Source organism: Leucopleurus acutus, assembly GCF_964270905.1.
Source record: "Leucopleurus acutus genome assembly, chromosome: 5".
NCBI classification, from domain to species: domain Eukaryota; kingdom Metazoa; phylum Chordata; class Mammalia; order Artiodactyla; family Delphinidae; genus Leucopleurus; species Leucopleurus acutus.
Window position 1 is genome coordinate 98,401,831 of NC_139147.1, and position 15,647 is coordinate 98,417,477.

General features: G+C 41.0%; 1 protein-coding gene across 4 annotated transcripts in view; it reads left to right on the forward strand.

Annotated features, from left to right (window-relative positions):
* The window catches only part of GOLIM4 (golgi integral membrane protein 4), an 80,476-nt gene that overhangs the window by 46,238 nt on the left and 18,591 nt on the right, over window positions 1-15,647 (forward strand). For 2 of the 4 annotated variants that reach the window (XM_082839724.1, XM_082839723.1), the window contains exons 4-9: window positions 1,405-1,458; window positions 2,777-2,927; window positions 6,985-7,067; window positions 7,892-7,975; window positions 11,380-11,538; window positions 13,721-14,053. In XM_082839724.1, coding sequence (XP_082695850.1) covers window positions 1,405-1,458; window positions 2,777-2,927; window positions 6,985-7,067; window positions 7,892-7,975; window positions 11,380-11,538; window positions 13,721-14,053 — 864 coding nt within the window. The remainder of the gene's footprint in view (window positions 1-1,404; window positions 1,459-2,776; window positions 2,928-6,984; window positions 7,068-7,891; window positions 7,976-11,379; window positions 11,539-13,720; window positions 14,054-15,647) is intronic. The other 2 variants (XM_082839726.1, XM_082839725.1) reach the window with 1 other exon arrangement.

Sequence of the window (15,647 nt, forward strand, 5' to 3'; positions counted from 1 at the left end):
GTGATAAATTGGAAATAGCCTTAATGTTCAACCATAACATAATCTCTTCATAAAAAGATTATTTTTATTCACTTATTTATTCATTTGTAGTCTCTCTTTTCTATAGAATGTGATATTTATTTTAATTTGCCTTTGCAGGACGTTACTGTCACTTGCATAGACATTGCTGGGTAATGTCTGACACGGTACCTGGCCTAGAGTTCCCATGTTCAAAAACATTTGTGGAACGAATGAATACATAAATGATATTGGCAGTTTAAAAAGTTTTTAAGTCCAAATTAACTGGAGAAAAACAAGTTTTTCTCTTACTCTAAGAAAAATATGTAAGCATTGGTTGAATAAAGTATTGGTGTTTTGGGGTATTAAAACTGAGAAGAGTCTGTTCCTTGAATAACTAGGAGGCTGTCAGCTTTCGACTCTTACCTGCTTTTAAAAGCCCTAGCCAGAATTGTGTGTATTCTGTTGTGCATTTTGTAATGTAATTTATTACAAATTAAAATGGTAAAGTGATAAAATAAAATGATAAAGCAAAAATGCAGTTCATTTTAGAAGCTGCAAGAATATGAAAGAAAGAAAGAATTGAGGCTGTGCTTATACCGGTGACGGGTAAAGCAAGGAGTGGGGCACATAAGATAGAACAACACAGCAGCCTGGGGAGAGAAAAGTTTCAGGTGGTTTGTGGTTTGCACACTCACTGGTTATGGTTGCCCATGGCTGGACTTGTGTGAGGTCCAAATGTGAAGATGCTCCACTGGCACACAGAGACACACTCCTGGAGCGCGTGCTGCAGCCATAGGTGTAGGCTCAAGGTTTGGTCCTGGCTCTGCTACTAAAGGAAATGTTTGCCCTGGCCTGTTCCTTAGCCTTTCTGTTTCTCACTCTGTGAGTTGGATTCTAGTTGGGGTAAAGTCACGTATGTAGAATTTCTTACCCGCTGAAGCTCGAGGCAGGAAAGTGCCTTTTCTCTCCCTTCCCGGAAGCCATGCGAAGCTTGTGAGGCCTGGTTTATCTCCTGTTCCCCTTGGAGCACCGGGCACAATATATCAGCCATGTGCGGTGCTGCATCTCAGGACAAGTTCCCCTGTGCCTCTGGCCTCAGTTTTTCTTCTCAATATGAGAGTGGAAGTAAATCACCTCCAAGGGCCCTGTCAAGCTGCTGTTTCATAATTCCATGTCCTGATTTTTCATTATTAAAGTCTAGCAAACTTAGAGGAATGTGAAAACTTCATTTCTGCTATTAAGTAAAGAGATGGCCTCAGAATTGTCCTGTTTCGAGCTTAGAGTTCATTTTCACTTAACACAAGTGAAATGAGTGAAATCCTTCCATTAAGACCTTTAAGCTCTGGTTAGCAAAAGAGCCAAATTTGTTATTTTTGTGTTAACTGTTTGCTTTTCAATTTACAGCAAGATTCTAATAGCAGGTACAGCGCGTTGAATGTCCAACATCAGATGTTAAAGGTGAGTAATTTAAAGTTGTTCTTCGTGAGTGAATCAAAGGATTAACTAAGTAACTTAAGTGATCAAGGAAAGTTTACAGAAAGTTGATTTGTATTGTGATATGGTATATTAAAGTCATTTCTGGCTAAAAGTGATATATAATTATAATGCTCCATCATGTTTATCACCTGATTACAAAGAACATATTTAGCTCATTACACATTTTTTATAAATCAGGCTCTCTGGTCACCTAATTTTTAATTTTGTTCTCTATCTTTTAAGGATTTTTGTTTGTTTTTTAAATCTAATTTCTCAGAGTCGTTTTTCTTAGAGATTTTCTTTTATCTTAGTCGCGCTGGAGGCAGTAGAAGTATTAAAATGCTGCCTTCCTGTTACTAATGTGCAATAAATGTTCTGCCTACCACAGGAGCACACTTTATGTTTAAAGATTCTCCTTCCTTGGTTCTTGGATAAAACTCATTATTGTGTCAGGAAAATTGAAAAAGAGAGAGAGAGAGAGAGATGCATTATTTCTGTTCAGGCCAGAAGAGATGAGCAGCAGACATTATGCCACCCTGCACAGCAGGGAAAAAAACCACGCCACTGTCTTCAGCCCCTACCCCCCAGCTTTTTGTTTGGTGTTGTGTTTTCTCCTATATCAGTAGGACATATGCTTTTTATTGAAACCGGCATCTTTCCTATTATCAAGAAAGCAATACATGAATTAAAGCAGACCACCCTTTCACATTAAGCATTTGGAGACTGTAGAATTTATCTAGATTGTGATTACAGTGTTATAATCAGGAGTAGTATAAGTAAGAATCATTCTATAAACAGTCGATTTATTACTTCCCCCAAACGGAAAAAAGTCTTTTTTTCCCCCCTTCTTTAAACTGGGTTACCAGGAAGGCTGAAAATCAAAGAAAGGAAATAAAAAATGTTGCTGGGAAAACATCAGATTGAAAGAGGCAGTCTAGAGTATCCATGGAGGGGTAATTTTTTCGTTAGCTTTACCCTGTTTCCACAGTAACTTGAGTCCCTGGGAATTTCCCCAAATCCCTTCCTTTTCCATCTCTCATGCAAACTTCCAACTTCTTGTTTTTCCCGTTAATGTTAAAAATTCAGGAGAAAATTATTTTTGGCCATGATCCCAAACTATTCATTTGGAATGGAAGGGAAATGGAAGGGAGCTGCACAAATTCAAAGCAGTCTGAGGAAAACGAAGCCTGCTTCTTCATTTGTGCTGACTTTCTGGCAAGAGAAAGGCTACGCTATCGAGAGACAGATTCTGATATAATTTAGAGAATGTACATCCCTGCTAAAGTTTTCATCTTTGCAGAGTCAACATGAGGAGCTAAAGAAACAGCACAGCGACTTGGAAGAGGAACACCGCAGGCAAGGAGAAGACTTCAGTAGGACATTTAATGACCACAAGCAGCGATACCTGCAGCTGCAGCAAGAGAAAGAACAAGAGCTTTCTAAGCTAAAAGGTATTTGGAAACCTAATTAGTCAGTGTGCATGGAAATGAATACTCATATTAACGTTTGAATAGAACAATAGACTTTTGTTTTATCTTGTTTGTTGCTTGCTGATTGATTACCTTACATGTGGTCCTTTACCAGTTACTTCTTACTTCTTTATGAAGTTTCACACTTATCTCTTTGGGTTTGTTTAGGGAAACAGAATAGAATACTTAGTGTTTCTCAACGGGGCACATTGGCCATGTTGGGCAAGACAGTTCTCTTTTTTTAAGTGTGTTGTGAGACATTTAGCATCTCTGACCCCACCCACAAAATGCCCTCAGTGCTCCCCAGTTACAGTGATGCATTTCCAAATCTCCACAGGGGCATAAAGACTCCCTGTTGACCGCTAATAGTAGCTTCAAAAAGCTCAGGCTCTGGAGTCAGGCTGCCCTGGTGAATCTTGGCCTCTTCAATGACTAGTTTATGTATGACCACAGGCAAGTTGTGTAGCGTAAACCATCCTCATCTGTAAAAGCGGGATATTCATAAAAAGTATCAACCTTGTAGAGTTGGTATGAGCATTACATTATGCAGAGCACCTAGAACAGTTACTGGTACGTGGTAGACCTTCAATCTATATTAACCACCACCAGCATCAGCATCAGGTATTTTCATAGTAATGTGGAACAAAATATATCACTTCTGAGTACATGTGAGTTCTGGAAAAGGGCAATAGCATATTCTACAATCACCTATCCAGGTACTAAATAAGTCTGAAGTGTGAGATTTGGTTTAAAAGCATACATGGTGCTTGCAGAAACACGGGTGAAATCCTGGTGTTTGCGAAAACACGGGTGAAATCCTGGTGCTTTGCAAAAACACGGGTGAAATCCTGGTGCTTGCAAAAACACGGGTGAAATCCTGGTGCTTTGCAAAAACACGGGTGAAATCCTGGTGCTTTGCAAAAACACGGGTGAAATCCTGGTGCTTTGCAAAAACATGGGTGAAGAACAATTTCCTGGTTTTATATAAAATGTCATCATAGAAAGAAACCATGTGAAGGGTCCTTTGGATTTTCTGTACTTTTTTTTTGCAATGTTTTGTCTCGAAGTGTTCCAAAATAATAGGCTAATAACAGTATTCCAAAATAATAGGAATACTTTGTCTGTAAGTATTCCAAAAAGGCACCTGGGAGTTAAATAGCCACTGAGGCAGTTTACAAAGGGTTGAGATGGTCTTGATGGAGCCAGATGTCAGCAGAATGATACCCAAGAGATGTAGACATGTAGGGGCCTTGGCTTGTTGGTGGTGAGCCGGGTGGTGAGGAGCCAGTAAGATAACAAAATAGAGAAAGGAAGAGACTAAACACTGAAAGCCCTTACAAAGGTGGTAAAAGGAAGAGAGAACCAGAAGACTCCAGTGCGCAGACAGCACTTGCCACCCTGGGGATGCTACACCTTTGTGTGGTGAAGGAGGACATTTGACTTGTAGGATCCACTGTTTAGCATTTTCAAACCTGAGCCAAGCTGAGGAAATATATTTAATTATATTGATATGAAGGAGATCCATTAAGGAGTGAGAAGTAAAATTTTCTAGGTGTCTGACCTTGGCATGCTTTACATAATTTAGTTCATTCAATTTTAGTAATAGCCCTAAAAGGCATATTATCTTGTGTCTACTCTATAGTTACTCCTTTCTTTGAAACCAAGTCCATGTATAGTAAAATGTTAACAAGAAATCAGAACCATGGAAAAAACTTGTCTGTGAGTTCCGCATACTCAGATAGTTCAAGCCTAATGGCCTGGAACCCAGAACAAAAGTAGAAATACAGCAAGTGATAGGGCTCTTGTCATCAGAAGAGAGAATCTACCAATACCTTGGTGGGTGAGGGAGCGATAGAGAGAGACAGAGATGGAGACAGAGGGCAAGAGAGAGAGAGAACGGTATTTTTGATATCAATTAATTTTTGGAAGAAGTTTCTCAGAGAGACTTAAAACAACTTAATGTGACAGTGCCTTTGATGACACTTTGATAAGTGATTTTCACATCAGCACTTTTGTTTGATTATGGTCCCTGTTAGTAAATTAAAGATAGATGCATCATGGTAGACGCGGGTCTGTAGTGGCAAACCTATCATGTGTGTAGTCCGAGTAGGCTTTGGCAGGTTACTATGACACGAGGAGGGAGTTTAGAATTTAGAATATGGATAGCTGTGAGCTGATAGCATATATAAACTTAGATGATTATTCTTCCCATTATCGTTATAATAATAGCTGACACTTAACAAATGTTTTCCATGTGCCAGTACTGGGGGAAATTCTTTGTACAGGTATCTTATTTAAGTCTCATAACAACCTGCAAGGTGGGCATTATATTTAGTCTAATTTAACAAGTGAAGAAATTGAGGCCTGCTAAAGTTAGGTAACTTGCTCAGGGTCACACAGCAAAGGCACAGGAGACACCGTCATTAAGGTTATAAACTGAGGTCCTTTAAAAGTCAGCCAAGTTCGGGTATTTCAAGTGCATGTGTGCCTGTGTGTAGACTGAGGGCCCATCCAGCCGATGACACACTTGTGGTCCTCTTCAATTGCCACTGTGTCCCGTTTTTGTTTTGTTTTGTTTTGTTTGCTGTACGCAGGCCTCTCACTGTTGTGGCCTCTCCCGTTGCGGAGCGCAGGCTCAGCGGCCATGGCTCACGGGCCTAGCCTCTCCGCGGCATGTGGGATCTTCCCAGACCGGGGCACGAACCCGCGTCCCCTGCATCGGCAGGCGGACTCTCAACCACTGCGCCACCAGGGAAGCCCCCGCAGTGTCCTGTTTTGACCTTTGAGAAAATCCGGTATGACATGTAGGTGGACAACCCAACCACTGGCCACATTTCCCACCTTGTTCTTGATCTCTCCCCAAACCCAATCACGAAGCCAGTGCCCGGGGATCAAGCAGGGACTCTAGTGGAGTGAAAGTGGACAGAACGTATGAGGCGGGATGGTGACTGGAACTTTCCTTCTGTGCTGAGGGCCACCCTGGAGACATAAAGTTCTGCCTGCAGCAAGTGGCTGCCACTTTGGGGACGGTTTGCCCAACACAGTGCAGGTCCACACCTGCTGCTGTCCCAGCATAATTCTTAACAGCACCCCTTTCACTCTCAACAGTATCTCCCGTTGGAGATGAGTCATTATGGTCACACAGCCACCATTTAACTTCTGCTGAGTGCTGTCACATGAGAACTGGCCTAATGTTGCCAGAATCTTATTAGACCCAGATTCTTGATTTTTAAATGGTGACAGCTCTTCAAATGTGGAAGACACTATGTGTGGGCCAACACTGCAGGGGCCGAAAAAAATGTTTGTGTGTTGTGTTTAGCCCAAGCGCTGCCAGTTTGTACCATCCAGATACTGAAAATGTGGGAAAATTAGCAAGAGGTTGTTCCCCGAACAGTGGAGCTTGTTGTTCAGGAGGTTTTAAGACTTCACTCTGATTGCTACAGTCTCACATGGTAGCCCTGGAAAGAACTGTCCTATAGCTATTGGAGGGAGAATTTGGATCCGTCAAGAACTCAATGGTGGGAGAAAGAAAATATATTTAGAAGTTTTGAGCAGATGGGGTGTCTCTCTGTCTCTTATTTATTTCTTGAGTTGCTTTTGTAACTGAAATACCTTTTGGGGACTGTGGAAATTATTCATGCTATGAGAAATGTGGTTTTGCTTTTTGATAGCCCTGTTTTTAATTTGTGAAGAGATCAAAATCTTAGATGACCCCTACCCATTACATTTCATTCCTAAGGGTTTGCTTATTAACAGAAACATTTCATTTTTAGCACAGGACTAATTAACAATCCTTAGCTTCTACGACGTGTAGCTTGTTTAAATGTATTGAAACCACTGAACCAGATTGTATTGGGTTGTCCAGCTGAATCCATGCCACATCCCAAAATGGTATAGGTTTTGTTGATTTGGAATATGGTACTGTCAAAGGTCAAAACAATCCTAGAAAAAGTTATGTGAGGCTTTAGATGTGAAAATAATAGAATCAAGAGCCAAAAGGCCCAGGGCTTTACGCATGATTTCCCTTTTTCTAAAATAGAATCCGTGTACAATTTGAGAGAAGAGAACAGACAGCTGAGGAGAGCGCATCAGGACATGCACACACAGCTGCAAGATGTCAAGGTAAAAAAAACACCCAGCATTGGACTGTTTAGTGTTTGCCTGCTTTACTTTTTAGAGTGACCTTAAAAGTCGTTCCCTATTTGACATGCTTTACAATGCACACTGTTATTTTGGGCTTTGCATAAACCGGACCAGGCCCAATACTTTTACCACTTCTGTATCATAAGCTAAACGATGGTCTGGAAATCCCAACATTTCCATTAGTACTGAAATGATTCTTTTGCTAGATGGTTCAATCTTAATAAGCTTTTTTTTTTTTTGACAATACAGAAATACCTTTAATATCTTAAGTGAAAAATAAGTACATGAAGTAGAATTCAGGCTATTATGATAGCTATATACAATTATGTAGAGAAGACCGAAAGGAAACATATAAAATCGTTTGTAACTTATTTAAGGATAGTGGGATTATATATTTCCCCATCTATTTTTCAAATATTCTGCACTGTTGTTATAATGTTTTTATAATAAAAATGTTAATTCAAATATTATTAATAATATTTTTCACTTATTTCCAGTATGGCTGTAATGTTGCAGGTTTGTTAGATTAATAAGCTTTTTATTTACAAAGGTTTATTAATAACAGGTATTTTTCTTTGTGTGTTGATTTCACTGTAAGTGATTGTGATATTTGGGTAGCACATTTTAGATTGTGGAATACATTACACAATCTTCCCTCTACAAAGATTTTGGAACTTAACAAATACTGCACAAACAAACAAACCAGCAATCAAGCAGCATCTGGGTGCTCATGCCACTGTCTGCCCAAGAGGAGTTTGTCCTAGAATGTTAAAACTCAACCTGTAAAATTCTTTTCTGTGTAGCAACAGCATAAGAATTTACTCTCCGAGCATGAACAACTTGTAGTGACTTTGGAAGACCACAAGAGTGCACTAGCTGCTGCACAGGTTAGAAGGGTAGCGGCCTCTCTGGGTTCTTTTTAAGTCTGCTTAACATTTCTGAATTCCTCTGTGCGTGTAGTCTCTTAAAGGCCAGGCTTCACTGAGTTCCTTAGGACAGAGCTTTCCTGATCCTGAAGATCATGCATGCTTTCAAAACTCGATCAAGAGAATATTAAATAAACCTTTGATTTTTTTTTTTTTTGCACTGGCAGTGTGGTGCATATTACTTTTTCTACCCTCCTCCAGCCCCTGCATGCAGTAGTCTAATACTTGTTTCAGTCACAGAAATTATCCCACATATGTGGTCTTTTGCCACCGTGTGACCTGTATTGACGCTTGCTATATGATCTGTAGGATTTGATGATGCTAGCTACCTAAATAAATTATTGTCAAGCTCTATATTTTATTCCTCCCTCCCTTGCTCCCAGCTTTACAGCCTGCACACACTGTTTTGGGGACTAGGCTTATGTGTTGTTTGGTCAAATTACAGGAAATAAGAAGAGCTCTCAAGTCAATAGAGAAGGAAAACGAGAGTCGTAAGCTTCATTTGTTCAAAGCCTAGAACAGTCCTCGGCACAAGGCAGGCCCTCAGTAGACACTTACTGAATGAACAAGTGAACAAATCCAAGTGTTGGAGAGCTTATTAAAGTAATATCACATTGAGTGTTATACAGCTTTCTAGTCGAAGCAAAGAAATAAGAATGGCTAGTTTAGTTGCTATGTCTTCTTAATCACCGGTCTTCACTTTTCTTCTCTTGGAAGAATTAAAAGAAAAGGGCAAAGGAAAACCAACTATCTGTGCTTACCAGGAGACCATGTATTATCTTTTGTCTTTATAAAATTATTAATAGAATCATATGCTGGGCCCTGATTCATCTCAGAGGCTGTAGCATCTGTGTCTCTGGGACCCTTTTTCAAGGCAGTCATTGATTATCTCCCTACAAAACTGTAGCTGTGTGGTAATTTTTTTCCATGGGTATAAATTAAATTGACTTTAGAGGATATTATTACATTCAAAACCTTCTTTATAAAATTTTTACCAAGTATTATTATTTTCTGTGAGGCTGCTTTTCATACTGAAAAATGTGACAAACCAATTTGAATATTCTATGTACTATAATAGCCATAAATATTAGACTAAGCAACAATTTGAAAATTCAGAAAAATATAAGTAAAATAGTTCATTTAATGACCAAAGCCAGATTCTGTCGTAAGCATCCTGGGAGTATTGCCGACAAGGTTTTGCAACAGAAAAAATATTTTTATTTAACTGACATATAATTTTCTATTTCTTTCAATAGCTTTTTGGTTCTTTTGGGTGGGGCCTCCAAGTTTCTCCTGCTCTTTTACCCCCGTATTAAAACTTTCCCCAGATCTGCTCAGAAAACAACTGCTATTTCAGGCATCTTCGTCTCATGTAAATCATCTTATGAGATTCTGTCTTGACAACCTGAATTTTTTTTTTTTTTTGCGGTACGCGGGCCTCTCACTGTTGTGGCCTCTCCCTTTGTGGAGCACTGGCTCCGGACGCGCAGGCTCAGCGGCCATGGCTCACGGGCCCAGCTGCTCCGCGGCATGCGGAACCTTCCTGGACTGGGGCATGAACCCGTGTCCCCTGCATCGGCAGGCGGACTCTCAACCACTGCGCCACCAGGGAAGCCCGACAACCTGATTTTTAAATGGAATAATTAAGGGCGGGAGAAAGCAGGAACAGAGTAGAATTTGAGAGTTTACAATTTATCAGGGATTATCATAATAACTTTATGTACAGAATTTTATTTACTATTCACAACCTACTGAGTTATATAATACTGTATCCTTTTTATATCTAAATAAAGTAAGGTCAAAAAGGAGTACTGTAGCTGGCCCCAAATCATTGCCCAGAACCAAGCTGGAAGCTTAGGGACATCAAAGTCACACTTAACTCTTCAGCTGGAATTTGTGGAGACTCCCTGTATCACAGTTACCTGGGCCTTGCTCCAGACCTACTGACTCATCATTTCTAGGGTGGGGGGTCCAGGAGCCTGCATTTTTAACATGATCCTTCCATAATTTAACATGATTCTTAATGCACGCTAGTATTTGAGAACCACAGCATTGCTGCCTTCAAAGGTTATGTATCTAGGAGGAGGAGAAAGAAAAAAAGACTAGAATATTTATCTTATTAAAAGTATCATTGTGTGGATGTCATCTTTTTTTCTTTGACCTCCAAAGTTGGTTTGCAAATGTTTTGGTAGATTTCTGGGCTAAGGGCCATTGTTAGCCGTTTGGCACGCCTTTGTTCAAATGATAAAGAAGCACTCCCCTGAGACAGATTTAGCAAGCAGACTTCTTCACCTCTGTGTGAATTAGAAAAAGGCAGAAAGGGGGTGGGAGAGCACTGTACAGGTGCACAGCTGTGGCCGCAGGAGCACGACTCACCAGCCTCGACTCCCCGTCTGCTGTGCACACTGAGGGCGGCGGCCCTGGCCAGCAGCCTCTTTCTTTCAGAAGAGATTTCTGGGTTCTTTGTGTTCATGGAAGTGTGTGTTTACACACACAGTATTTCTGTTTTAGGGTTACGGTGTTGGTGCATATGATGAGCTAAGTATAGTCTCTTGGTTTTCCTACTTAAAGTGTTTGATTTTTTCCGTCTTTCTAGCTTCTTGTATTAAAAATATCACACACACACACACACACACACACACCCTATCACATATACACACGGGTACACACATATGAGTATATGAGTATATTCTAGACCTATGCCTTCATTAGTGCCTTTGTTGCTCTAGAAGAAAAGGACATTCGGAATTGAAGAATAAAAATTCAGCCTCATTTCATGCCTATGCTATTGCTTTCCAAAACTGCAGAGCACAATACAGGAAGCGCTCTGGAGAGGAAGGGACCCTTTGTGAGCACGTATTGACTGGAAGAAGAGGGTGGCCTGAGTGATTTTACATATATATTCAGTTACTTATTTGAAGCCTATGGTTCTTTTCTGCTGAAAAGTGTTACTCAGACCATATTGGTAAAAGATAATCTGCACTTATATTTACATAATTGTGCAATTTTAAAATAGAGTTTAATGTCATAAAACTGATTGCATAGCTGTCTTACTTTTAATAATGATATTTAGACTAGAAATTTATATATAAAAATCCTGACTTAGTTTAATGTAGCATGGGAAACTAACATCTGTCTTAGATACTTTTTCTCTGTTCCCTTTAACTCTAATTTGCATGTGCTTATAAATGGTTGAGCATGTCCAAGTAAGTATAGCTAATGCATGGAAACAGTCTGCGTATTTTTCCTTTCTTGCATTTAGGTATAATATTTTTGTCCAGTCTTCCAGTGAACCATCTATGAATGATATCCTTTTCCCTCCTCAAATTGTGCAATTTGCATCCAATTGTGCAATTTGTATGCAGACTCAAGTTGCAGAATATAAACAACTGAAAGACACTCTGAATAGGATTCCAAGCTTTCGAAAACCAGAACAAACAGAGCAGCAGAATATTACCCAGGTGGCACATTCTCCACAAGGTGACAGCGCAACAAGGGACAAGTTACCTGGAGAGCCTCGGGAGGTAAGAGGCATGAACTGGTCATCTGTGGTCAGGTCGCTTTCCCTGTCAAGCTGTCCTCAGGTGAACTGCTCTAAATATTGCCAGCTCTAACTGCAGAACACCGGTTCTCACATTTTAGCATATATCAGAGTCCCTAGCAGGGCTGTTAAAACAGGAATAACTGGGCCCCAGCCCACAGTTTACAGTTCAGTGAATTTGGGGTGAGGCCTGAGGATTTGCATTTCTAGCTGATTTCGCTGGGCTGGGGACGCACACTTTGAGAACTGCTGTTCTGTTTCCTGGAAAAGACTGAACTAGTTTTGTCTTTCTTCATGTGGGTATATTTGTTTGAAAGGAGCTGTCATGTCTGAATATTTTAGGGGTTTTTTTTTTGGGGGGGGTAGAGTGAGAAGGTTAAATGATCATGAGGATATTATATGACAATCAGCCCACTTAAGTATTAAAGCTGATAATATATTTGAACTTGATGCTGTACTTGGTCCATACAAAATATGTCAAAGTTTGTATTATATAGCCTTCATAAAACTACAAGAGTATAAGTGCTAGTCACAGAATCCATTTTTTGTATTCCTGTTCTTCATAAAATTAAGCCTTGTTGCTTAAGAATATCTCCCAAGTGAAACATCAAAAGTGGTGTCGCCCATATGATTAATTCTTACAGAGTTGTTTATGCAATCACACCTGTAATAAAAATGGCAAGTATGATTATCTTTCCCCCGACAAAGTCATTTTAAACAGTGAATGTGTGAGAAGACTTTCCCCAACCCACCTTCTTATCACCTTATGGGAATAATTAGGTTGAAGTGAGTGGACTTCGTTTGAATCTTCAGTCTGAGCAAAGCATTCCTTCACAGGTTCTGTATCCTCCTGGATGCTTGTTCTTTGTCTGGGTCTTATGTTGCTCCTAACTTAAGAAAACACAACCAGAGCCCTGGTGTGGAAATTGGTTCTATTCTCTATCTAAGTTTAACTACCAGTTTACTGGATTAATCTTTTAAAGACTCAGACTTTTTAGTTCTTCCATCTGGGAGGTGGAGATAATAGTCATCTGCTCTAACCTTTCTCACGGGGATGTTGTGGCGATAAGTGACAGGTGTTGGAAAGCACTTAGGGCCCTTCAGAGAAATATTTCCTGTAAAGCCAGGGCAGTATCAATTCAAACTTGACAGGTATGCAAGTACTTGGTAAAATGTACACCTCCAAAAGCCATCCTCAGATGTCTGAGAAAGGACTTTTTCCCTTGGCTTATTTGTTTATGTATACAATCCAGTTTCTGAGTTATGTTTCTGCTAATTTAAGAACAGGGCTTCACACTTATTTCAATTATGGGACAGCAACCTGACCAAAGAAAGTATTCTTTCCTCTAAAGAAGGTTGGTGGGAGGGAGGACAGTGACACATTTTCCTATTGATATTATACCATCTCTCTTTTGCCTCTCTTTTCTAAGTAATGAAGACCGTATAGAAATCTCTGAAACTTGCAGAGAAAACTGATTTAAATCAACCAGTTTTAGAAGAGGAGTTCTCTGTGAAAAGACACATCTTTTTTTTTTTCTTCAGAGTTTTCTGTGTTAATAATATAAAGTACTCACAAAAGACTTCCTCTGGTTTACAAAGAAATACCACTTTAATACGTCAGAAATGATTAATTGTACCTGATTTAATGGGCACTATCATAGCCAGCATATGGGTGTCCATTAGTAATGGCATTCTTTTTTTTATATTTGCTAACAGAAAACAAAGTTAGCTCATCCTCTATTTGATCTTATCCTTTTCTTTTCATATAATTATTGAAAACAAAATTTACCTTGAAGAAAATTACGTATTTGATCACTTGAAGTATGAGGGTTTTTCCCTTTTTATTCTAAGGGAGAACAGGAGTTAGATTTCTTTTGAGGGTAGGGTCTACTGAGATGTGGTCACTTATAGGCTTTACTTTTAGGTTATTTACGGTATTCTTTCCACGATGAAATTTTGCTTACATTGTCTCTATTTTGTAGGTGAGATCACACAGTGAGAAGAGTTAAGTGACTCCACTGCAGCCATATTTTTCAGTCAGGACTCTATATTTCTAGACTCCAGGATTTTGCTTATGTTGTAACCCCGTAGACATGGTAATAAAGAGATTCTATCACTGCTTTCGAAATAGAAGAGTGTCATTTCCAGTGATGTGCTTGGCCTAGGTGTCCCGAAATAGCGAATTGTGGCAGAACCATGAAGCAGTCCCTGGAAGAACGGAGGAAACAGAACCTTACCCTCCCACCCAGAAGGAGGCAGGATTCCAGGCGCCCGCAGAACTGACCCGGCGAGAAGCGGGCCGCGAGGAGCCCGAGGGGCGGCCGGCGGAGGAGGAGCACAGGAGAGCCCTGGAGGAAGAGGCAATGGAGCAGGTCGGGCAGGCCGAGCACCTCGCGGAGGAGCACGACCCATCGCTGGAGGAGCAGCGGAATCGGGAGTGGGCGGAACGGCGTGAGCGGAAGGAAGCCAGGCTCCTGGAAGGGCAGGCTCGCGCTGGGGTACGAGGTCATCCAGCCAGTTGCCTGGGATAAGGGGTGCGCCTTTGTGTCTACTTGCAGTTGAACCTTGAGCAGGGCAGGTTTGAACCTCACGGGTTCACTCCTACCAGGATTTTTTCAGTAGTAAACACTGCAAGATCCGCGGTTAGTAGAACCTGCACGTGGGGAACTGCCCAGAGGAGCCCCTATAGGGAGGGAGGCTATGGAGGAACCCTGTATACAGGGGGCCAACTGAAAGCTGTAAGAAGATTCTCCACTGCACGGAGGGTCAGCGCCCCAGCCTCCCACGCTGTTCAAGGGTCAGCTGTGTTAAGGAAAAAGCCCTCGTGTATAACAGTCTATAAAATAAAATTGGGGTGATCTTGCTAAATGTTACATGTACCTATTTAAATGTTCTTTTGTGATGTTAGTAGCATAGCTACCTTATCCCAGAAAGACGGTTGGGGAAAAGAGAAGGTGCTACGCACGTGTGTATGTATTGTCTCTGTCAAGAGTGCGCAGTGAGAGAGACTCAGTCACACCCCTTTAACCGAGTAGGAGAGTAGATGGGCACCTCATCCCGCACCTTCCAGTCTGTGCTCGAGCCCCGTGGGCATCTTGAGGCCGAGAAGTGACGCATTTTCTGTGGTCAAGGGTACTTTTCTCCCTGTTCACTTACTTACTGTCAAATCCTATGTTGGCTTTTGCACGCTCACCTTCAGGGTGGTTAGCAAGTCATCAGAAAGCTGACTTAAGGACATGCCGGTAGCTGAGTGAGTGTGTTTAACCAGTCTCTGCTCAGGCTCCACCACTGAGCACTCCCCTCTCACATAAGTAAGACTCATAAAAGCATCCATTATTATTATAAATGAGACATTAAAGAACTGAAAGCAACCCTGAGTGCAGCCAGGTGTACCTTCCTTACACAACCTCGAAGGTGATACCTGACGGTAGGCTACCTGGCCCTTACGTGGACGCTGGTCACCTTTTATTTATAGCTCTGAAGCTTTGTTTGGCCTCGAACGTTCCAAGACTTCAAGCCGCTAGAGGCTTTGGCTGGGCAGGTGTGAAGGCCCCCCTGCGGGTGCACTCTTAAATTGTTGCAAAGGTGGCATGAAGAAGCCTCTCTCCTAGTCTTGGGTCCTTCATAGCTTTCCTCAAAGGTAATTCCCCACTAGGTTTAATTTCCCTCAACCATGCACCCTGTTTCCTTTGGTGAGAACTGTGTGGACTTGTATTAGTTGGGAGAGGGGGGCGGAGGAGGGAGTGGTAGACGGCTTAATGGAAGCAGAGTTTAAGAATTCCTGTATCAGGTTTTCCTTTAATCAGAAAGTTCTCTCTTCTCATCCATTTTTGGTTTCTTTGAAGAAAAACGGTTCTCTGCTTTTCCACCCTAATCTGAAATTTGACTTGTTTTGGCTCCACTTAGCCTGAGATTAGTATATGCATTGCGAGAGTTAATTAGCTTCCCTAGGTCTTTAGGCTTCATGGGAAAGACTTAGCCTCAGCCTCAGCTCACAAATCGCCCCATTTAGTCTGAGGTTATTACGTGCCCACATATACCAGAGCCTTCTGAGCATAAATTTAATTAGGGTTGAAACATTTCTTCTGTTGC